The 25,073-nt window shown below is 37.5% G+C and overlaps 2 protein-coding genes across 11 annotated transcripts in view; one reads left to right on the top strand and one right to left on the bottom strand.

Moving 5' to 3' along the window:
• ACBD5 (acyl-CoA binding domain containing 5) overlaps window positions 1–10,467 on the top strand; it is a 47,345-nt gene extending 36,878 nt beyond the window's left edge. For 5 of the 8 annotated variants that reach the window (XM_028505845.2, XM_036022904.1, XM_036022898.1 and 2 more), the window contains 3 exons: window positions 1,042–1,083; window positions 1,380–1,489; window positions 8,548–10,467. In XM_028505845.2, coding sequence (XP_028361646.1) covers window positions 1,042–1,083; window positions 1,380–1,489; window positions 8,548–8,560 — 165 coding nt within the window. In that variant the 3' untranslated portion in view covers window positions 8,561–10,467. Of the gene's footprint in view, window positions 1–1,041; window positions 1,084–1,379; window positions 1,509–8,547 lie in introns of those variants that run through there. The other 3 variants (XM_036022883.1, XM_036022887.1, XM_036022891.1) reach the window with 3 other exon arrangements.
• Window positions 10,468–20,007: 9,540 nt separating this feature from the next.
• The window catches only part of MASTL (microtubule associated serine/threonine kinase like), a 34,443-nt gene continuing 29,377 nt past the window's right edge, over window positions 20,008–25,073 (bottom strand). For 2 of the 3 annotated variants that reach the window (XM_036022868.1, XM_028507659.2), the window contains exons 10-12: window positions 23,450–23,563; window positions 23,261–23,362; window positions 20,008–21,046 (exon numbers count right to left, since the gene is read on the bottom strand). In XM_036022868.1, coding sequence (XP_035878761.1) covers window positions 20,889–21,046; window positions 23,261–23,362; window positions 23,450–23,563 — 374 coding nt within the window. In that variant the 3' untranslated portion in view covers window positions 20,008–20,888. The remainder of the gene's footprint in view (window positions 21,047–23,260; window positions 23,363–23,449; window positions 23,564–25,073) is intronic. The other variant, XM_036022878.1, reaches the window with a different exon arrangement.

Below are 25,073 nucleotides of genomic sequence, written 5' to 3'. Positions count from 1 at the left end.
CTTGCCAGCAGGCTCCCTCCCACCCCATATCTTTGCTCTTGCTGTTCTTTCTGTAGAGAAGTTAGCCACTAGCTTACAATTGTCAGCAAAGCCTTCCCGGGCTGCTCTTGCTTCTAAGCTTTCCAGCCTCCAACATGTCTCATCTCCCCTCCCTGTTTTATTTTTCTTTATGGCATTTATCATTACCTGACATGTATGTTACTGATTTGTTTATTATTATCTGTAGCCTTTCATTACAGTATAGGCTTCATTAGGGCAGTGGTTTTTGTCATTTTTGCTCCTTGCCTAGAATAGTGACTAGGACATAATGGATGCTCAGTAAATATTTATGGAATTAATCAGTGAATGAACTCATTAATCTTCATACCATTTCTCTAAAGTTATAATAAGTGGAGAAACTGGAGCAATGAATTGCTGACACCTAGCATAAGGAAACTTGTGTTTGGGATGAGCTCAGTTTCCTGAATTAGTTTCAAATTTTTCTCCTTAGTATATACGTCTCATTAAGAAACCTATAATACTCTTTCCTCAAAGGTAACTATATGAGATCTTAATTGACTTGATTATGGTAATCATTTCCTAATGTATATATCAAATCTTCAAGTTGTATATTTTAAATATGTGCAATTTTATCTGTCAGTTATACCTAAGTACAGCTGGGGCAAAAATCAAAACCTACAACACAAATACTTCACTTCTTATATCTATCAATAAATACCTCTTCTGCTATAACTTACGGATTTCCAAAACAGATCTTTGGATATTATTTATATAATCTCTATAATTTTCATTAATAATGAAGACTTTAGTTCTGAAATGTATTTGTAAATTGGTAGTTTGTATGGAAATTAAAGAAGCAACGAGAGTCCTGGCCAGTGGCTTAGTAGGTTAGAGTGTAGTTCTGGTACGCCAAGGCTGTGGGTTCCATATCCAGTCAGGGCACATACAAGAAGCACCCAATGAATGCACAAGTAAGTGGAAGAATAAATTTACTGTATTTTTTATTCGTCAAAACTAAATCACTTTCATTTGCATTTATAGGCAAAATCATCATCACAGACTAATAATCAGCCCCCCTCACAGGTAAGAAATCTTTTTTAAATCTAAGTACCACGGTTTCAAGTTAGAATTATTTTAGATTATATGAGACCCTTAAAGAATTCCAAATGATTTCTACCCTTTAGAACTTTAAAGTTAAAAGGATATGTGTGTTTATTTAAGTCTGAAGTACTCCTGAAAGTCTATTTATTAAATTATGCTCTGAAATGCAGATCTTCCCTCTAACAGATTAATTATATATTTTTAAAATTATGAATTGTTTTTAAGTTTATACACACAATATGTAATAGATTAGTGACTAGTCTATTTTATTTTCACAGAAATCATCTTGGTGGCCGTTTGAGATGTCTCCTGGTGCATTAACCTTTGCTATCATATGGCCTTTTATTGCCCAGTGGTTGGTGTATTTATATTATCAAAGAAGGAGAAGGTAATACTATAGTTTTATAATTCAAGTGGTGTATAAACTCTTACAATAGACAGAGCTTTCAGCTGCAGTTAAAAGGATAGGTCTAAGTGTCCCAGGTTCGATTCCCAGCCAGGGTACATTCCTGGGTTGCAGGCCATAACCCCCAGTAACTGCACATTGATGTTTCTCTCTCTCTCTCTCCCTCTCTCTCTCTCTCTCTCTCTCTCTCTCCCTCCCTCCCTTCCCTCCCTAAAAAATAAATAAATAAATAAATAAAATCTTAAAAAAAAATGTTTAAAAGGATAGGTCTAGCCCTAACCAGAGTGGCTTGGTTGGATGTCATGCCACAAAGCAAAAGGTTGCCAGTTGGATTCCCCATCAGGGCACGTGCCTGGGTTGGAGATTCGGTTCCTGGTCATGGCACATGCAAATGTAACCTATCAATATTTCTCTCCCTCTCTTTCTTCTTCCCTTCCCCTCCCTTTAAAAAAATGTAAGGAATAAATAACATCTTTAAAAAAAGGATAGGTCAGTTTCATAGATATATTGTCATGCTGAATATTCTGTACTGATCCCAAGGCTGAAATTACCTTGGAAATGATATCTGGTTGGTGTCTAGTTTTTTGTTAGACTTAAAACTTTTCCTCTCGAGAGCATCTGGTGGATTTGTACACCTTTGATGTAAGCAACAATAAGAAATTATTACAGGCTTAGTTTTATAGTTTATGAGGAAACAATGTTCTTAAAGTCCGATGTTTATTTTAGGCCTTTTGCTAATAAAAAAGACAATGGCTATGCCCAGGCTGGTGTGTCTCAGTGGATTGAGTGCCAGCCTGCAAATCGAAGGGTTGCCAGTGTGATTCCTGGTCAGGGCACATGCCTGGGTTGTGGGCCAGGTCTCCAGTTGGGGGTGTGCGAGAGGCAACCAATTGATGTATCTCACACATTGATGTTTCTGTCCATCTCTTCCCTTTCTCTCTAAAAATAAATATGTTCAAACTTTTTAAGAAAGGATAGAGGCTAGGTAAAATAAATAAACAATGTGTGCTCTGTCTAATGTCTCTACAGACACCAACATTTCAGAAAGTGTTCAGCCTGGTCATTGGCTATCTCTAGAAATAGGGATTATTCTTATTTGGGTGCCAGAAATTCCAATTGGGATACTAGGAGGTAACTTAAATAAGTCTGAGAATAATAGATTGCAGTCCTAGTAAGTGCTCTGAGATTGTCTAGGTTAAGAAAACCTGAAGCCAAAACTCTTTGGGTTTAAGAAAATCTTTAAAGCACTTTTTTGGGCACTATGTCAACTGAATTACTTTCCATGGGCCGGCCCATAGACAGTTGTTTACCTCACTGATGGACGGCCTCAACGATGGTGTTTTTGTACTTTGTGTACCATTTCCCATTAAGTGACAACAGATGGGGAAAAGAAACAGGGTATTTGATAATAAGTCTTAAGTGCTTTCTTAACTATGTGTAGTAGAAACGCATCTTTAAACTTGTTCAGGTTTAAATAAACAGGTTTGTTGTTCCTCTACCAAAGAACCCAGGTTTCTAATTATTACATTTGATAACAAAGCAGAAACCAAACACTTGCGCTTCTCTGATGTAGAAGGGATTATCAGCACAGTAGTGCTAATGCTCCAGTTGGAATATTTCATAGTAGAGAAACTGAAATGCATGTGGCATTGGGTGAATTGTTTCAGTCTTCCTTGTTCTCTGCTTTATGTTCATAAATGGACTAAATAAGTTTTTGATACATTAATGTGTTAGAATATACCTGCTCACTTAAAAAATCTTTAGTAGGGTTTCAGAAGCATAATTTGCTTTCTCAATATTATTTACTCCCTTCCTAATCCTTTTGTGCATGTGTCATTTCAGCTGTTAAGGTATAGACCCTATTTTAAATTCTTTCTTTTCTTCTTTCACACATTTCACATTTCTCCTACAATGGTTGGGCTTAGTGCTGTACAGTGTTTTAAATTCTGATGTCCCTGATAACAGGAAGAAAAAAGAACCAGACGTTTTTTCAACCTGTAGTAAATGTAACATGTAGTAATTTAAGCTGCAGCGAATAGTGGCACTATCACCAGGTGTTTATATATTTTGCAATGCATTTCAAAGTTCCCTTTTATGTTTCTTATATAGAAAGCGGAGAATTGGAGGGTAGAGAAATTGGCATATGACAAAACCTAAAGCTTAACTTTGGTTAATAATTTATGCCCAAGGTTGAAGCATCTAGTTACTTTATTAAAGACTGAATAAACAGCCCTCGCTAGGTACTCAGTTGGAGCGTCATCCCACACACCAAAAGGTTGCAGGCTCGGTTCCCAGTCAGGGCACATACCTAGGTTGTGGGTTTGGTCCCTGGTCAGGGTGTGTACAGGAGGCAACCGATTGATGTTTCTCTCACATCACTGTTTTTCTCTTTCTCTCTCTTCTCCTTTCTTTCTCTCTAAAATTACTACTACTACTACTACTACTACTACTAGGCATATACTTGGGTGAGGATTAAAAAAGAACAGACTGAGAAAACAAAGTATACTTTGCTTCAGCAGTCACCCAGCAGTTATTCTAAAATTATTTATTTATTTATATTTTTAAAAATATTGCATTTATTTTTACAGTGAGGGGAAGCTAGGGAGAAGGGGAGGGAGAGAAATATTGTTGTGAGAGAAAAACATTCATCCCTGCATCTCATACACACCCCCATCCAACCAACTAAACCACACTGGTCAGGGCCTAAGATTGTTAACTGTTCCTTACTAATGGAAATATATACCATTTCTCCTAAATATCTTTCCATTGTTTACAGATGTCTCTGAACAAAGAAATTCCTCCCTATTTTTAGTTTTCCATTACTATTGTATTGTTATCAAGTTTTCCAGTGTATGTTAGGTGTATAGTTCTTTCAAATTGCATGTTATTTAGCACTGACAACTGCATTTGGATGTGACAGTGTTTTTATGTATTGTTTGCTTATATACGTAACAGATTAACTGGGGTTAGAGACAGGAGCTATATTTGACTTAGAGGTAAGTTTGGCTTTGAGGGGATTTAGGCAGGATTTAATCTGTCAGGGTTTAACAGTTTTGAATCTGGTGTTACAGGAAGAAGGTTAGAGAGGAGTGTGTCTGGTTTGGAGGAGATGGGTCTGTTTTAGAGATGTAGGGAAAGATCTAGAAGTTCAGTTAGGATGGGACAAGTGTGGGCAGGAGAGAATTTGTCATACTCATAATAGGGACTGTCCTGCACCTCATCCCCTAGTACAGTGTGTGGCAGATAGTAGGCTTTCAGTAAATATGTGCTGAGCGCACAGTTGCCCACTGTTGTCAGGATGGCAAACTGACATGCCATGACATGGAAAAGCTTTCATTTCATCTTAATAAATATGCATCTTGACCCAAACAGATACACTGAGATAGTCTTATACATATGTACCATAAGTGGCTATTTGTGGTAAGCTTTAAAAAACTTTTTTGACATTGAAAGTAATACTTAAGGTCCACTGCTTGATTTTATTTTAATATAGAAGAATGTAAATTTAAAAGTAAAAGATTTCTCACATCACTTTGCAGTGGATTAAAAAAACATTCTTCCTGTATGTGATATGAAGAACAACACCTGCAGATCTGTTCAAAAATAGGCCCTGAATAGTCTCCTATAGTGCCACCTCTCCCCAGTTACCTAACTTCATGGTACTACTATTAAAATTATCCATGAATTAAATACTAAAAACAGACTTGTAAAAGTCAACTCTTTAAAAAAAATTTTTTTTTTATTTTAAAGACAGGGAAGAAGGGAGAGGAGAGAGAGAGAAACAGAGAAACATCCATTCGTTGTTCCACTTATTTATGCATTCATTGGTTGATTCTTGTATGTGCTCTGACTGGGGATCGAACGTGCAACCTTGATGGATCAGGATGATGCTCTAACCAACTGAGCTACCCAGCCAGGGTTAAAAGGCTACTCTTAATGTATTACTTTTTCTGATTACTTTCTTTACCAGTCTGCCTAGATTAATAACTTTGCTGTCATACAGTTTCCTTGGAAATACTGAGCTTTCAGTAGAGAGATAATCATTAAAAATTGGAGGGGAGGATCTCAAGAGAAACATACTTCAAATGGAGCCTGGGGTAGATGGTATTGGCCTAAAAAGGCAGGCCCACACTTTTGAGGATGGGAAAGAATCTTTAGCAGTACAGCCAGAATAGAGTTCAGCAAACTAGGGCAAAGGCAGAATTTTATTCCTATTCCCTTATTTGTTGTTTTCTGTAATTTTTATTTCCTTATACCCTATATTTTGTAAGTGAATTTTTAAAAAAGGAGAGACAGATCTTATTTATTTTTATTTTTTATGATTTAATAATTTATTTATATATTCACCATTCATTTAGTCATTTCTAAAAAATTTTATTATTGTTCAAGTACAGTTTTCTGCCTTTTCCCTCCACCTCTCCCCCACACCCCAACCACGTTCACCTCCTTCCCCTGATTCCTCCCTGCCTTGGTTTTGTCCATGTGTCCTTTATAGCTGTTCCTGAAAACCCTTCACCCTTTTCCCCCCCATCTCTGTCCCCGTCACTGTCCATTTGTTCTTAACTTCAAGACACAGATCTTATTAAGAGGCTGAAAAACATTCTAAAGTTCTGAAAATACTGATAGTGATTTATGTATATTCTGTTGGGTTGGCCAAAAAGTCCATATGTTTTTTTCTGTAAAATAAAAGACACATTTTTCATTTTCACCATTAACTTTATTGATTTGGATATTTTGAGTATGTCAGCTATCTCCTGCATGATATAACTTCGATTGTTTTCGGTTCAGGTCTTGATTTGATCACTGTCAACTTCAGCTGGTCTACCTGACAGTAGAGCATCATCCATTGAGAAATCTAAACTTCACAACCAGTTTTGACATGTTCAATTAGTTACAGCACCTCCTCCATACACTGCACAAATCTTTTTTTTGCATTTCAGTTGTGTTTTTACCTTCCTTGAAATAATAAAGCATAGTATGCTGAAAATGTTGGGTATCTTCTTACATGTTCAATATTAAAATGTCTACACAAAAATTAACCAATTTTGATAAGTTTTTTAATGCATGCTGATATGACAGCTGTCACAATATAATATAACAGATTTTTTTCAAATTAAGTTAAAGACAACTGAGCAATACTAGAGTCTTCTTATGGAAAAAACCAAATGAGCATTTTGGCCAACCTAGTGGTTCCCTGTTGTAATTGAATAATGTAGAAGATTAGCAGTCATAGACCCAAGTCGTATAAACCTACAAAGGACTTTGCGTAGTTATCTGCATCACATGGGTTCTTGATAAATTTTGCTTACTGTTCAGGCACCTTCTACATTCTGCTAAAACCTCACTCAGGCAGTTAGAACCACCTGCAATTTTATTCCTCCAGGGGCCTTTCTTCTTTTCTTTATATTTTTTAACTGTTTTTTTTTTTATTGTTGACACTATTACAGATGTCCCCATTTTGCCCTGCTTTGCCCACCTCCACCCAGCCTGTGTTCACCCCCCTTTTCTTCCACACCACACTGTTGTCTGTGTCTATGGGTCATGCATATATGTTCTTTGGCTAATCCCTTCACCTTCTTTCAACCAGTCTCCCTTCTCCACTCCCCTCTGATAGCTGTCAGTCTGTTCCATGAGTCCATGCCTCTGTTTTTATCCAGTTTGTCAGTTTATTTTGTTCATTAGATTTCACATATAAGTGAGATCATATGGTATAAGCCACAGGTGGCAAACACAAGGCCTGCAGGCTGAATCCGGCCCTCCACCTTGTTTTATCCGGCCCAGCACCTTGTTTCTACCCAGAGGCAGCACCAAGCTCTTGCTTAGCTGTTAAAGGAGTAGTTACATTTATACGGCCCTTTGAAGGCAACCACGAGGCTGATGTGGCCCCCGGCGAAAATGAGTTTGACACCCCTGGTATAAGCCATTAGTTACATGAAAATTGATCTGATTATTTAAAATATCACTCCTGCCAAGGAGGTGTACCTAAGAAGATTTCTACACAGCATTAAGAATGATCCCATTATTTAAAATAGCACTCCTGCAAAAGGGGTTGTGTAAGAGTAGTTACAAAGAGGAGAGGAATAAGTCTGCACTGAGGCAGTTACAACCATTTGGGCATCTTTAGTGCTGGTGAGGGTATAATTTTACAGCTGGGGGAACCTTTCCCAGAACTCAGATCATATGTGGTTATTGTGTCTTGTGCTAACAAGCCCACTCTTCTCTGATAGCTCATTCACTCTGCTATCATTAAAACCATCACATTATGCATATCTGAATTGTTGGTTTATATGTCTCCTCACCCACCTCAACTAAACCAAGAGGTCTTTTCAGGACTGAGAGCCTGCCTCATTTATGTTTAAATCCTCAGTACATGCACAGTGTCTGGAAGCTATCAGATATATAACATATGTTGATTAAATGAATAGTCTAGGCCTGGCTGGTGTGCCTTAGTGGGTTGAGCACCAGACTGCAAACTGAAAGGCTACTGGTTCGATTTCTGGTCAGGGCCCATGCCTGGGTTGTGGTCCACGTCCCCAGCTGGAGGCATGCAACAGGCAACCGATCCATGTTTCTCTCACACATTGATGTTTCTCTCCCTCTCTTTCTCTCTCCCTTCCCCTCTCTCTAAAATATAAATAAAATCTTAAAAAAAAAAAAGTCCAGATTGTACATCTATCAATGTTTTGTAATTTTATTAAGATTTTTTGTTTCACAGTTTTTCCATTCTGATAATATTGTGAAATAGTTTTAAAAAGTCTGAATTGTGTAATAGCCAACTAGAAAAGGGTGAGAATTGAGAAGCTATGAGAGGAAGAGTGTACATTTACAAGATTTATTGAAAACAATTTTGATAATGTCAGCACTTGCATTAGATCATTCCTATAAGTGACGTGATTTCATAGGGATCATTTGTAATTTCATGGCATTATTTTGAATTTGAATATTATGATTATGTTAGACAATTCTTTGGCATGGGGTGTATTTCATATCGAGGTTGCATTTTTATTCATAAGCACGTGGTTTTTACTTTCTTTTTAAAGAAAACTGAACTGAAGAAAGTGGCATTTTACTCCAGAAGACCACTGGGCCTGGATGACCTCGGAATGAAATGGATTATGGAGCTCACAGGAAAAATCTAGTTTGTGATGATTACGTTTCTTTTTGTTGTCCAGTAGTTTGGTTTGTGTACATATATACATATGTATTTTGCACTACACAAATGATAACATTTTAAGGACTAATATTACTGATACTTGAATAATCAATCTCAACTAGGTTGTAAGTAGCATACATAGATTCCTCCTACCCTGGAACTTGAAGGACATTAAATTATTAATTATTGTGTGGTAACATGTTTACCTGATTATCTCCCATAGAGAAAAATAACCTGCTTAGGTACAGTTGTGATAATGAGATCAGATTTATAACTGGGTATTTTTCATTTTCTAAATTAAATATGAGAAAGAATCCAAACCAGGGGTGAATTTCAAGTGAAGTTAAATTGACTTTATACCTTAGTCACTCAGTTACCATGCCTGGGAGTAGAAGACATCCATAATCTTCGTTGGGTGTTCACAGCTCTGACTTTAGCGTTCAAGCAACATTATTATAAACTAGAGCCCTATATCTGAGGCTTAGTTTTTACAAATGATTCAGACTATACATATAACCTGCTGATGGAAAAGATGAAGAATGGACTTAAAGTAGGTTTGAAAGTTTGTTCTGAACCTGCAGATCATTAATAAGATTTTTATTCAATCCTATACATTTACCCCTTTGCAATCATTTGTCTTTAACTGAGGATATCTTGTTTCTGCTTCATCGGGTGCTTTGAAATACAAAATGAAAAACTTAACACTGTTTCTACAAAGGTCAAAAAGGACACACGTGAAAATTACTTTTCTGCAACAGGTGAACTACACAGACTGGACTCCTAACCTCTTAGTGCCTCAGACTTCCCTTCGGGGTATAATATTTGTGAGATACCTATTTCACAGGGATATTAAAAGGATTTGCAAGCTAGCAGGATATGTGCTTCCTTTTGAATAAGGCATACCCAACTAATGTAAATTTAAGTTTCTTTCCCACACCTCTCACATTTAAGCTAAAAGGAAGACTGTAATTTAGATCCTTGAAGGCTTTGTTTGGAATGATTTTTCCTGGTACCTGCTCATTTAGGTGTACTTTGTACTTGAAAGATATCTCTGATTCAAAGGCTTAGTAATGAATGTTTTAAGCATTTTTGGTTTGTGTGACGTTTGGTTTAGCATCATGTGTTCAGAGTGTTTGCCATAACAGAGAGAGTGATCCATCTCTTGTATGGAGGTGGTCCTTCATTTGCCTGAAGAAAAAAAGTTAAGAAACAATTTGCTTTTCCCAAGACTCTTTTTTCCATATTTTTTTCTTTCATGTAACTTGATCTTTTCCATTTTTAAATCCCGTCTTGATTAAAATGTGTCTATCCAGAGGGATCTACTAAAATTGGTTTTTAAAAATTCCTCCATTTAGGAAAAAAAATAGAATTTAGACCTGTGAATCAGGGATTATTTAAAAAAATTAGATTGTCAATTTAAAATATAAAAAATTAATATCAGAAAAGGGTGGCTTTTCTCTTAGTATATAAAGAAATAAAATGCAAATTAAGAATGTAAGCAGTTAAATAAAAAAGAAGAAGAATGTAAACAGTTGTGATTTGTTTCAAGCAATTGGCGCTTATTAACTCTAAAGGTTAACTATTTGTATCCTATTCCAAAGTCTTATTTTATAGTTTGAAAAGCACTTTGCACACAGTTCTTGTACATATGATTAAAGATGTAATTATAGGATATAGTGTTTTGGCTTTGTTTAACATGAACCTCATATAAAATTTTAAATTGACAACTATGGTATTTTTTTTAATGATCTATACTTCTTTTCGATTTCTTTATTGTAAACCTAAGATAAAAATAAAAGGTTAATGAGAAATGATATGGTTTTGTTATTTGTTACTCTTAGAAGGCATTGATTATATGTATAATGATTAAATGAGAATAATAGAAATTCATAGAAAGGAATCATACTCTTTCAAAATAAAGCCATGCTATTGCATGTAATTTTATAGAAATCAGAAATTGGGATAAAGATTAACTTAGTCATTTAGTTGAGAATGTTATTGATCCAGTCAAAAAATCTGTTTCAATTCTTATATCAAATAGACAGCTTCCCACAGCCACTCAGTGCCCCCTTACTTAGATGTCTTAGATACATACAGGTGTCCTTTGGTGGGAAATGGTGAGAGGGTTTGTGTTTTTAATACAGATATATAACTTGTATATAGTGATAAAAGTGATGTTACCTATTTGCATCATTTAAGATATTAGTGTTCTGCTACATGTAATAGAATAGTAACTGTGTGGCTTGACCAAGTAAGGTTTGTAATTTTTCTCATACACAAGGAGCCTGGAGGCAGGACGTCTAGAGCTGGTAAGGTGCTTCCGCAATGCCATGAGATTCCTTCTTTCTGTTCTGCCTTCTTTAGTATGTGGTTTTTGTCTTCAGTCTTGCTAGATGGCTGCTGTATAGCTAGGTCTAAGGTCTACATTACAGGCAGGCAAAGATCCTTATCAGGAAACTGTAACTTCTTGGAAGTCTCACACAGGACCCTCCTCCTGTCTCATTGGCTATGTCTTTTTCTATAAAAATATTATTTAAAGAATAAAGTTAGGTCCTATCTGGATAGCTCAGTTGGTTACAGTGTCGTGATATGCCGAGGTTACGAGTTCGATCTCTGGCCAGGGCACATGCAAGAAGCAACCAATGAATGCATAAATAAGTGGAACAATAATTGATGTTTCTCTCTCCCTCTTCCTTACTCTCTAAAATCGATGTTTCTGTGTGTATCAATAACTGAAAAAATTTTTTTAAAAATTAAGAATAGTGCCCTGGCTGGTGTGGCTCAGTGGACTGAGCACTGGCCTGCACACCAAGGGGTTGCTGGTTTGATTCCTGGTCAGGGCACATGACTGGGTTGTGGGCCGGGTCTCTGATAAGGGGCACATGAGAGGCAACCGCACATTGAAGCTTCTCCCTCTCTCTCCTCTCCTCCCTCTCTCTAAAAATAAGTAAATAAAACCTAAAAAAAATAGCCCTGACCGATGTGGCTCAGTTGGTTGGAGCATTGTTCCATAACCAGAAAATTGGAGCATCATTCCATAACGAAAGATTGCAGGTCAGTCCTGGTCCAGGTGCATATGAGAGGCATCTGATCAGTGCTTTTCTCTCGCATCAGTGTTTCACTCCCTTCCTCTATAAAAGCAATGTAAAAATGTCCACCAGTGAGGGTAAAAAACAAATTAAAAATAAATATATAAATTTAATTTTGCCCACACATGGTAGGAGAGGCCATGTTTTTTTTTTGGTTTTCAATGCCCCCTTGTTCTCTTCTTTCTTGGTCTTTTTTCCCCTGCTTCTCAACCCTTGTTTTCTCACTGAGTTTCTCTCCATTAATCCTTCTTCCCAGCTGTACCACACTTTATAAGCTGGAAAATGATAAATGTCCTTTTCCTTCTTAAAAACAAAAAATCTGTTAAATTTATACATAATATAGGTGAGGGTGTAGCTATTGCGTTTTTGTGTGTGTTTGTTTTTCTGCCTAGCACCCTTTTCACCTTGTGATGAGAGCACCACTCTTCTTTGTTCCTTCCTCCCCTTGGAAAGTTTTTCCTCTGCTACTCCAATCAGGTGATTCTGGGGAGGAATGGCACTAAATGGAGCTAAATGGAACACCCAGCTATGCCCATTCCTGCCCTGCCCCAAGCCCCAGTAATGGGCACATAACCCAAACCTGGCCAGTGCATATCCCATTCTGACTGACCACAGGGATGGTCCTTGGGGTGTGCATGTGACCATCAGTGAGGCACAGTTATTGTCTGAATTCATTTCATGAAGCTGAGAGAGAGCATTTCCTTTTCCAACATATTATGTAGTTGGAGTCATACAGAATATAGCCATACAGACCCCTTTTATACAGAAATTTACATTTTTATTTAAGGTATTCCAGATTGGCTCCTTTCACTTGGCAATATGCATTTAAGGTTTCTCATTATAATTTCATGGCTTTATAGCTCATTTCTTTTTACTTATTTTTTTTTATGCCTGTGTTTCAGTAAAACTTTACAAAACAAGCATGGGGTGAGATTTGGCCCATGCTCTATAGTATGCTGACTTCAGAGTTAAACAGCTCATTTCTTTTAGCACTGAATAATGTTGCATTGTATATTTGTACCACAGTTTATTTATCCATTCACTTATTGAAGGACATCTTGGTTGCTTCCAAATTTTAGCAATTATGAGTAAAGCTGCTATAAATGTCCTTGTGTAGATTTCTCTGTGGTCTAACTTTTTCAACTCATTTGGGTAAATGGCAGAGTGTGATTGCTGGACCCATATAGTAAAGTTGTTTTTAGTTTTGTAAGAAACAGTCTTCCAAAGTGGATATACTATTTTGTTTTCCCACCAGCAGCAAATGAGAGTTCCTGTTGTTCCACATCTTTGTCAGCATTTGGTGTTGCTAATGTTTTGGATTTCAGCCATACTATAGGTGTAGAGTGGTATCTCATTATTGCAGTCTTTCTTTTTGAATTATAGCCTGTTAGTTTATTACCCTAGGGGTTCTGGGGCCATACATCCTGCCACTTGGAGGAACCGTAGATAATAAGGCCAATTTCTAGACCTAGGAACTTAGACAAGTCAGAAACAATGAGTTCAAGTCCTTTAATCCATTTAACTCTGAATCATTACCCCTTTCTTTATTTTTTTCTTTATACAGTTTGTTTATATGAGTTAAGAAAGTTCTATTTTTTAATTGAGTTTTAGAGAGGAGAGAGAGAGACATCAATTAGTTGTTCCACTTATTTATGCATTCATTGGTTGTTTCTTGTATGTGCCCTGACTGTAGATCTAACCTTGGTGTATTGGGACAACGCTGTAACCAACTTGAGCAAAAGCCAGCACAAGAAATTCCCATTTTGTAAAAGGTAGTTTGGGTTAGGTTTCTGACGTTTACTTGTAACCAGAGTCCTGACTAGTGTAAGTAGCTCTTGATTCTCAGGACTGAGCTCAGGCTCTGGAGACAGACTATCTAGGTTCGAATTCTTTGCAATCAAGGGAAAGTCCCTTTTTAAGTTTCCCTGTCTGTAAAATTTGAATAGTGTGTAATAGGGTTAATACATCTAAAATACAGAGAGCAGTGCCCTGGATGCAGTAAGTACTTCATAACTGATAGCTATTGTGATGGTAATAATAATAATTTTGGCTATTTCACTGTCAGTGCTTTTATAGAAGCAGGGCAAGAAGACATGAAAATCCAAATCCCTTTTATAGAGGTGGACACTGGCAGTGTTGGTGCAAAAATACAGATTTTTTTTTTTAAGCCAGAGCTGGTCTCTTCCACTCATCCTCTGGGTATTCTCCCTTTTCTCAAGGACTTTGCCACATTTTTCTTCCCCAGAGGCAACTACTTTTATCATTTTTGGCTAAGTGTTTTGTTACTTACCTCCAGGGCTCAAATAAAACAAGTATGTTTCAACTGCTGCTTTTGATATTTCTGTCTTAGGCATTATCTATTTACTTCTCTCTACCAAAATTGAAGATGTCATTCTTTTTCCTTCCTTGACAGTCACTGCTCATGTGTATCCTGTTCATGTACCCACCTTTGAAAGGTAGTTTGTTAAAAACTGTGGAGGGTCTAAGATTGTATGCGACATTCAGACTAACAAGTTTGCCTGCCACAGGCTTATGGAGGCCAGTAGAAGGAAGGAGAGTTTGTTCCACATAACAACATTGATAGGTAGGGGTATCAGCATTTTTACTGGTGCTCCAATACCCAGTTCCCATGGGGGGATGCCAAGAAGCCAGATGACACCTGCACATACCTTCCAGGAGAGGAACCTTGACTTTAGGAACCTGAATCTCTTATGATGGGTAATAAGCAGGACTAAACTTTAGTCCAGAGAGAAACCTTATCTATATTATATTAGTAAGTATCCTGGATTTATGCAAAAGGAGATAGCATCTCTGTCTTCCAAGGCCATTCACTATACAAGCATCCTTGAAAAGATGGTCCAGAATGAAGAGAAGCCAGTGCCTCACTCACAGGATATACAGAAATGTAAGAGAGCCTTGGAGAAAGGTCTCCTAACACATTTGTGTTATATTTATGGTTAGGTCAGTACTCAGGGTTCACATTGTTGAGGCTGTGCAAAGACTCTTCACAGCTGAGCAATTTGTTAACCTATGATCATTTCCCTTTCCTGCACAGCATTTTATCGTTGTTTCTCGTGTCTTTCTGAGTAAGGGTGCACAGGAGGGACGTCTTTAGGGACTTTACATGTGTAAAAATGTTTTTATTTTTTCTTCCAAAAGTTTAAAGATGTTGCTCTGTTGCCTTTTTGTTTGCAGTTGTAACTGTTAAGAAGTTTGAAGACATGTCAGATGCTTCTTTCTAAAAACCAATTGTGTAGAAAAAACTATCTTTCTCCTGTGTTTTCCCTTTATTCTTACACTACTCGTACTCACAACACTTCAGATACCAGCTGTGTGGATTTTTCCTCACACCAGTAAACAATTCTATGACATCAGCTGAGTGTTCTAGAATTTAAATCAATTCTGGGACTAAGCCAGGTAAGCATCAGATCCCCCAGGTTAAGGGCTCAGTCGCATCCTTTTACCTAACTTCAGATACCAATTACAAGTCAGGATTCTCACCTGTGCTTTTGACCAACTGGCTACAAATTGGAGGTTCCCACAATGCTCTCCTTGCATTGCATTAATTTGCTAGAGTGGCTCAGGGGTCTCAGGAACACTTGCTGCTTACCAGGTTACTATAAAAAATATGATAAAGAATACAGAACACTCAGATGGAAGAGAGATGTAGGGCCAGGTATGTGGGAAGGGGTGTGGAGCTTCCTGGCCCAGAGTGCACCACTCTCCCAGCACCTCCACGTGTTCACCAGCTTGGAGGCTCTCCACACTCTGTATTATAGGGATTTTTATGGAGGCTTCATTATGTAGGCATGATCAAACATAAACTCCATTTCCACTCTCTCTTCTTTCTGGAGAATGGAGGAGTGGGGCTGAAAATTCCAAGCTTCTAATCGTGGCTTGGTCTTTCTGGTGACCAGCCCCATCCAGGAGCTCACCCAGAGTCACCACCTTAGAACAAAGGACATTGCTATCACCCAGGAAATTTCAAGGGATCTAGGAGCCCTGTGTCAGTAACTGGAATCAAAGACCAGCTATTAGACCCAAAGATGTCCCAAATGTTCTTTATCACTTAGGAAATTTGGAATTTTAGGAGCTCTGTAGCAGGAACTGGAGGTGTATGTGTATATATATAAAGATATATATATATATATATAAAGTGTGTATCTAGTGTATATATATATATATATATATATATATATATATATATTTCTATTACTTCACACCAGTCTTTTTTCCTTCCTCTTTGGATGCTCATAGGATCTGTACTTTGCCCCAATGTTTAAAATTTTAATGTTAGTAAGTATAGGAAAGATATTTGCTGCAAATGACCTTAAAACCCAATGGTTTAGTGGTATTTTTTCCTTGCTCTTGTATCCCTGGGTAGGCTGTTCCTGTGCTGTGCTCAGCTTTCTCAAAGCTGTAGGCTGTAACTTAAGTACCGCTCTGCTCCACGTGTCTCCTCTTCCTATGTGAATCCAGCATGCATAGTGTCTACTAACCTTCCATTGACCAAAGGTCAGATGGCGAGTCCAAGATCAATGGAATAGAAATTTTGTAACAGCTACTCTAATGGGAACACTGCCCTGTTACATGACAAAGGGTGTGGTGTGGATTGGGAACTACAGTCCCATCAAGCCTAGTATGGTTCTTTTTTTATGCTGTCTGAACTTGTGTGTCTATGACCTCCACCAAGTTGGGAACTTTTCTTTCATTTTTTTCCCAATAGATTTTCAATCTTTATTCTCTTCGTCTTCCAGCACTTCCATGATGCAAATGTTGGTATGTTTGATGTCATCCTAGAGGCCCCTTAAACTGTCTTCATTTTTTTGGGATTCTTTTTTTCTTTTGCTATTCTGATTGGGGGTTTTATGCTACCATATCTTCCAAATCACCAATTTGATCCCATACTCCATCCAATCTGTTGATTCCTTCTAGTGTACTCTTCATTTTGGTTATTGTATTCTTCATTTCTGACTGGCTCTTTTTTTTAATCTCCATTTTTGTTTCATCTTTGTTGAAGTTCTCACTGAGTTGATCTATACTTCCTCTAAGTTCATTGAGCATCCTTATAACCAGTGATTTGAATTCTACATCTGGTAAGTTGCTTGAGTCTATTTTGTTTAGTTCTTTTTCTGGAGATTAGTCCTTTTCTTTCATTTGGAACATGTTTGACTCCCCATTTTAGCTGCCTCCCTGTGTTTTTTCTATGTAGTAAGTGGAGCTGCTACATCTCCCAGGCTTCGTAGAGTGGCCTTATGCAGTAGGTGTCCTATGGAGCCCAGTGAGCAGCCTCCCTGGTCACCTGAGTGGGGCATCCCAGGTGCACCCCTCTTGTGTGTACCCATTTATTGTAGTTGAGCCTTGATTGCTGTTAGCACACCAGTGGAAGGCACTGACTCACAGGAAATTTGTTTGCAAGGACCAGTGGTGGTTACAGTGGAGGAGTTGCTGTGCAGGGCCCACCCCACAGACCGATTCACTTCAGCAGGGCTCTGGTGCCAGCTGAGTCAGCCCTTTGAATATGTTGCTAATTGAGGAGGTTAGGTGGTGTTCCGTTGTAATCTGAAGATGTCCACTGGGTACACTCAGCAGATCCCTAGGAGGTACAGACGAAGGTCAACCACTGCCTGTGCCCTGCCTGGGCCAATTGACCTGAGCTACAAAGAGCTACAGATTGCTACCACTTGGTCTAGGCTCGGAGGTGTCTGGAAGCACCAAGCTGTGACCCAAGGCTGACTGCCATTAATTCCAGGCTTAGGGCTGTTTAGCAATAGGTACAGGGCTGAGGCCAGTCATTTCTTGCCTGGGGTTTGTGGGCCTTTGAGAAACTTTGTCTGAAGCATGAGCCAAGACAGGCTGTTTGTTTGGAAATGCCACTAGAATCACCTTAGGTAATCCACACATTGAGTTGGATTAGGGAATCACCAGGGCAGGGCAAACAGCATTAGCCAGGTAGACAGAGACTCAGATATGGCTCTGGGACTGCTGGGGTAGAGCTCAGCAAAGGAACAATGACCTCTGCCAGCACTTCAGTCTGGGAGAAAGCTGACCCTGGAGCCCTTTCCTTGAAGTCAGACAATTTAGTTCCTCCCATATGTCCCTGGAACCTTTCAAGCTGTTGCCCCAGGGCTAGAGCTCAGGTGAGTCTGAGTAAGTCCATGCATGGCTCCTTTAAGAAGAAAGCCTAGCTCTCCAGCCACCCTCCATCTTACTGAGCCACAATGTCTACTGGTTTCCAAAGCCAGAAGTTACAGGGACTTCTCTTCTTGGCACTGAGACCCAGGTGTTGAGATCTTAGTGCGGAGCTGGGACTCTGGGAGGCTCATTGTGAACATCTGCAGCAGAAATATCCCTGTTTTTCTCTCACCCAAGGGCATTCTTTCATTGTTTTATAGAAAGATAGGAAGGGAGAGACAGAGAAACATTGATGTGAGAGAAACATCAATCAGTTTCTTGCCTCTTGTAGGCACCCTGACTGGGGATCAAACCCACAACCCAGGTATGTGCTCAGATCAGGAACTGAACCTGTGACTGCTCAATATATGGAACAACACTCCAACCAACTGAACCACACTGGCCAGGGCTCCCTCCCTGTTTTTAACTGCTACATGTGGGTGTGTGATTTGCCTATTCCTCCTACCAGTCTCAGATGTGGCTTCTGTATATCCTTAGTTATAAGACTTCTGTTTAGTTAGACTTCAGGTGGTTCTCAATGATGGCTGTTTAGTTTAGTTAATTTTGATGTAGTTGTAGTTGTGGGAGTATGAAAGTACCAATGTCACCTACTCAGCCATGTTGACTGGAAGCCTCAGGTTTTTCCTTAACCAGTTTTTGAACCCACCACATCTTAATAGGTGTATTAAAGGGTTTAAATTTAGATAATAAATCACTTGTTCCCTGTATACACCACTACAGCATGCACAGTTCCAGGTGACAATAGTTGCACACACTAGGTCCATAACTGCAAACTTCCACTTAACAACATGGGCACTTGCCCTGGGAACAGGATCCCTGTACATTTTCCGAATTATTCAGTAATGTTTCAAGTACCTGATAATATTAGAATACTGGGCAGTTCTATTAAGGAAATGATTTGGTCCATATTATTTTTTTTAAATCCTATTGTTATTTTTAATTTTTCTTTGCTAGTTTCTTATTTTTAATCTGCCTATATAAGTAAACAATCACTAGCTTAGAGTTTTACCTGCCCAAGGTCTTTTATGTGGTACAGTAATAGTTTAGACTGTTTGTGCTTGATTCCACAGCCACTATTCTTCCTACTACTTAAAAAAATTATAAAACGCCCTGGTTGGTATAGCTCAGTGGATTGAGTGTGGGCTGTGAACCAAAGGGTCACCAGTTCGATTCTCAGTCAGGGCACATGCCTGGGTTGCAGGCCACATCTCCAGTGAGGGATGCATGAGAAGCGACCACACATTGATGTTCCTCTTCCTCTTTTTCTCCCACCCTTCCTCTCTTTCTAAAAATAAATAAATAAAATCTAAAAAAAATCTATCTGAAAAAATAGTGTGAAAAATAAAAATAAAAATATATATATTATAAAAGAACCCTGGCCTGTGTGGCTCAGTGGTTAGAGCACCATCCAGTAACTGAAGGGATGTGGGTTTGATTCCTAGTGGGAGCACATCTAGGTTGCAGGTTCATCTCCAGTCCAGGTACAAACGAGAGTGACCCCCAGTTCAGACATGTACAATTCCTGATCCCCAGTCTGGGTGTGTTTGAAGGCAACCAAGCAAACCTTCTCTTGCATTAATGTTTCTCTCTCTCCCTTCCTCTCTCTAAAAAAGCAAAATGAAGAAAAGTGTCCTCAGGTGTGGATAAAAAACATATACATGCCATATAAGAACAATAAATTATCCTATGTTTTTACCTAAGGGAAAGATATAATATATATTAAACAAAGTTTTAATAACTTATTTTAAATATTTTATTAGAAGAAATGACTATTAGGAACATTAAATTGAAGTAGTTATTACCAAAACAAGCTCAGTAAAAATATTAAACCTTGGATTCAATTATATAGCATAACTATAATGGTTTATTTTTCACTAAGTTTTACACTTGTACTAGCTTTTTCAACTAGATTAGCAGGGCTCTTTCTGGGACAGTAATGGAAAGTAAAAACAAATCCAAGTGCAAAAGGAACAATAGTATTAAACAGATTAGCAGCAAATTTACATATGGTACATTTAAATTTGAACTCTGCTCTGTTACGAGGTAAGTATGCTGAAAGCCTCAATGAATTTAACATATGACCCATGAAGCTGAATCTTGTGTGTGTGTGTGTGTAAAAGAATGATGTTGACAAGTAATAAATATACTTGAAGTATGTTACAATTACATTTATTAAGCTAAAGTAAATTTTTCATAAAGGATCAGGCTGTCTCTGGTAATGCTGCCTATGTTTTAAACAAATTATTTTAAGATGTAAACCATCATGTTTTATTAAAACTGAACAAGCTGTTAAAATTGCTACAGTATATCACACCTAAGCTTCCTAGTACTATTTTAAACAAATATGTATCGTAGAGAAAGTATCAGAAGCAGTCCAGAAAGAGAAATGTATTCATAAGAAGTCCTTTTGTTCATCCCTCATCCCCCCAAAAAGCTGTACTACTGGGTGAAGGAAATTTACAGCTGCATTTTGAGGTCACAAATTCATTCTTAAAGGATTGCCTTTGAGATGACAGTTCTTGGAGGCAATCATGTATAAATAAATAAGTTACATTAAGATGAAATTGTACGGCGTTTGTTATTTTAACACCAAACTGAATGGTGGACTGAAATCAACAGATGAGAAAGAAAATCAAGCTTAAGTCTCACTTCCTCTAAAGTGGTAGTGCCATTCTAGTTTTATTGTTGCATTAATTTTCATAAAGTGCAGTGACAAAATAAATAAGAAGCTGTGAAGATCTATATACAACTTAGAGATTAAGATAAATTATTGATAATATTCTTGATAGCCTTTTACCTCTGTGGAAGTTGTAACATATATTGAAAGCTCATTGATCCAGGGAAAATGATTTCCTCCCCTTTAAATCAGTCCAGTATTAAGGAGTATATAATTATGCTAGCTTATCCTATCAGACAAGGTAAACTTTAAGGGCAGGCTTCTGTGCTATAGACTAAATCCAGATACAGTCAGGTGCTGAGCATTATTCCTGGCTTCAAAATAGGAGGTATCTGTTTCGCCATCTGGTTGGGGTATGAAAGGCATAGTTTGATGCTGCAGATTTTCCCAGTCCACCTCACTGAAGAGAGGATGATGTTTCAGCTCTTTAGAAAAATATAAAACAAAAAAGAATATTACGACATCATCATCTAAGCAAGTACTCTTCAGCAGGAATGAAGGACACTGCCACACATCTATCTTCCCCTACTTAATTATGCCACTTTCATAGGCATTTGTTTGTCTGTTTTTCTATTCAATTACTTCCTTCTCAGTGACACACTCTGCATCATATTGTACATCACTTGATATAGGATGTCACTGACTTGCATCTTCACAACACACTGACTAACCACCTAGCAGTACAGTACTGCTTCCACTTATAAAATCTCAACTTTGCTTATCTCTTTCCCTGCATTTTCGATACCTGTCATCTTTCCTATTTATTTCCTTCTACAGACTAAAATGAAAATATGCTCTTTTGATCACTTCGTGGTATTTTGTTACGAGACCTAACTTCCCCTTTCAATCCTTCATTTCATAAGGCAACAATCAAGACATTGACAAGAACAGAAAGTGGCAGTTAAGGCAGTAAACAGCTAAAAATATCAGCAACCAAATTTGAGGAGAGTATTGGGAGAAGACTACACAGACGACAAAGAATCATGGGTCTGCACTGGGGCTGGGCTGGATGGTGGGCTGGGAAAGCTGTGTGTCTACATGTTGCCTTTTTCCTCATTTGAGAGACTGGTAGGAAGAGATAAAAATAGCAAAGACAGTTTTTGTTTAGAGAACTTGTCTTTTAATTTTTCAAAATACATACCCGAGCATAGATTACTTTAGAGTTACTTATTGTAGTAACTCTTAAACTGTGATATCTGGATGTGATGCGATGCTTTATGACCTTCTCATCATAGCTGTTCATTTAAACTGAATCTATAACAAGTTGTGATCTAGGTTACGATCAACTAAACAAACAGCTGAAGCCACTGTTTTTTACCTGAGCAATATTCCTACCATTGGCTTCACTATATGAGCTGTTCATTAAACAACCAAAAATCTGAGGTTATTGGTAAGGGTACTTTTCTTCTGTCTCTACTTAATTTGAGCAAATCACAGTATATTATAGTAATTTGCCAAACAATGGTTTCTCAGCTTCAGCACAACTGACATTTGGGACCAGATAAATCTTTGTTGTGGGGACTGTCCTGTGCACTGTAGGACGTTCCCAACAGTTGTGACAACCCAAAACAGATCCAGACAATACCAAATGTCTTTTGGGGAGCAAAATCACCCTAGTTGAGCATCCTTCTACAGTAAGTGTTAGCGATCAGTCGTCAAATATCTGTACCCTCACTTTACACAGGCTTTTGCTTCAATTCTACTCTTCACAGAGGTCTTACTAACCACTCCATCTAAAAAAAATCTGCCACACTTTGTATTCTCTTACTCTGCTTTATCTTTCTTCATGGTACTTACAACTAGATGGCATTATGTCATGGTTGTATTTATTTACTTTCTATCTTTCCACTAGAACATAAAATCACAGGGATTTTAGTCTGGTTCATCTGTAGGGAACCTCTAGCACCTGTAACAACACTGTCTGGCATCTAGAGGTCACTCTATAGCATTTGTTCAACCAACCAACCAACCAACCAACCAACCAAAGAAACAAACAATGGATCTTATTAGAGGGAATACCCAGAAGCTGATGCAAATGACATTACTATGGCTTAATTTTCTAAACATACCCTCCTACTTCACATGGAAATGTACTCTGTGACATAATGCTTATTTGTCCTAGGGCAAAAAGGGTCTTAGGGCAATTGATGAGATTTACCAGAGGTTCAAAACTGCAGTTTAACATATCCCTTGCAGTGGGAAAAATCCACTGAATGGATCAAAATGTAACCTGGCACCTGAAACATTTGTCAATCAATAAGGGTATCACAAATGAAGCAGCTAGACATTATAGAATTAAAATTTTGGTATGGTAAAAAAATATTTCTTGTATTTGTAGATCGTTAACTTTATCAGGCCCTGATAAACGGAGACATTGACAGGATAAGATTGTTTCAGGTACCTACTTGAGGTTAAAATTCAGTGAGTGACTATTACAACCTGATCGCATTAAATTTTAATGTACAATAAGGGCAAATGTATCAATGGATACCTGGAGGGCAAAAACAGACTAAAATTCTTTTTAAACTAATTTAATAGTCAGATTATCTGTAGCATTGTACTAGAACTTAGTATCAGTATTAACATTCACCTGCTGAAACAAATCATGGGTTAAAGGGTTTATTAATACGAAGCCTTACCTTTCATTCCAGCTCTCTTTGTATCATCAATGGTTAAAAGTATTTCTACTGCACTTTGAGCATTATCAGATAACTTTTCTTCACCTTCAGGCCAAGGGATATCTACAAATATGAATAAGCCTCTTGATCATTGCTCAAAATAATACACAGAGATAAATTAATCTGTGTTAATAGGATAAAAAGAATCACCTCTTTTCAGAATATTCTGGAATACCTGTTGTGGTGTTTCATCATTGAAAGGGGGAATTCCTGTTAGAAACTCAAACAAGCAAACTCCAAGTGCCCACCAGTCTACCGCAGGACCTGGAATTTAAGAGTAAGTAGTTGAACTTGCAAGCATTTTCAACAAATGTTTGACCAACTAGACCATTAATATATGGCTATTTGGGCACAATCAAAGCATTCATTTCCTGAGGCTTACTTCTGGCTTCATTGGGTGCAAAAAGTCAAATGACCTTCAGTTATGCAATATGGCAATTACTTTCTCTAGTTCCTAAGAAGTTTAGATCAGCAATTAATACAGCTAGTTAAAGGAAAGTTAAAGCTTTCTTTGGTCATTTATTAATAACTTCTGATATTCTGGATAGTTTCTTGTTCTAAATCCTAAAACACAATCAAAGAATGCATTTAATCTAAAGATTATTCTCTATAACAGTCACAGTACTTCTCAATTTCAAATTGGTAAATAACAGTAAGACAATTCCATGCCTACTCATTTCACAAATGTATGAGATGAGGTATCAACATTTACACTAATTGGAGAATAGCCTGGTAATTATAGAAAGCTGTACTTACAGAGTGTTTCCATGGGTTTTATTCCTTTTAAGATCACAGACAGACAAATTAATTTAACAAAGAATATTCTCTTAAACTATAGCTTGAGGTAATTAGGATATGTCTTAATAAATAGGAAAAACTGATTTCTACATAATATCTTTATTGAAAGCACCATTTATATACTAAGATGTTTTAAAGGATTATTTTAAAGATGACTGTATAATCTGATGCACACTTTTGTTTAGTTCTGACTATGAATAAGGTGTTTACTGAGCAAAGGTTAACTTTAGTCCAAAAATGGCTAACCTCAATGTAAACTTAGAACGGGGACTGTAGTCTAATGCTACATTTGTCTGGAAATCACTCTTTAAATGCAATTTCACAAACGCTGTTACTGTGGTTGAACAACTACTGCCCTTCCATTTCATAACATGCAGGAAAGCACTGTGGAATCCACCACTAGGAAAAAGTCACATGCATATGGAATGCCTTTTCACCTGCAAGCCATTAACAACCCCACTTTCCCTGAGAACACAAGATGCAAATAGTAATAGTATGTTTCTATAGTAATCACTACAAAAACATAAAAGCCACCTCTGTTAGGAGATCTTTTAAGCAGTACTGAGAAAGTATTTCAATTGATTCAATGATACAACTAAACAACAGAAAAGTAGGGGGAAATCAGGAAAAAAACATAAATTTTATTTCTTTTACTCAAGTTAGAAATTAGGACCCTTTTCCCAGTTCAGCCAACATGTACTCATGTCAAAAACATACATGCTTTCTCCATGGATATGTCACACATATCCATATATGTGAGTCAAAGTCTAATAAGATCATATATTGTCACCAATCCTAGCAATTATAGCATTAGCCAGAGAAAGAGAACTTACTTTACATTACTTTCTAATTCACAACCCACTTCTGTAATTTGTGTAGATACTCTTTATGCCTATTTTCTAATAATAATGGAATTAAATGATTTATGAAATTCCAGCCTTTTTGTAATTGTTAATTCTAATATTTTTATCAAGCC

Source organism: Phyllostomus discolor, chromosome 1 (genome assembly GCF_004126475.2).
Source record: "Phyllostomus discolor isolate MPI-MPIP mPhyDis1 chromosome 1, mPhyDis1.pri.v3, whole genome shotgun sequence".
Taxonomy (NCBI): Eukaryota; Metazoa; Chordata; class Mammalia; order Chiroptera; family Phyllostomidae; genus Phyllostomus; species Phyllostomus discolor.
This window is presented reverse-complemented; position numbering and strand designations above follow the sequence as displayed.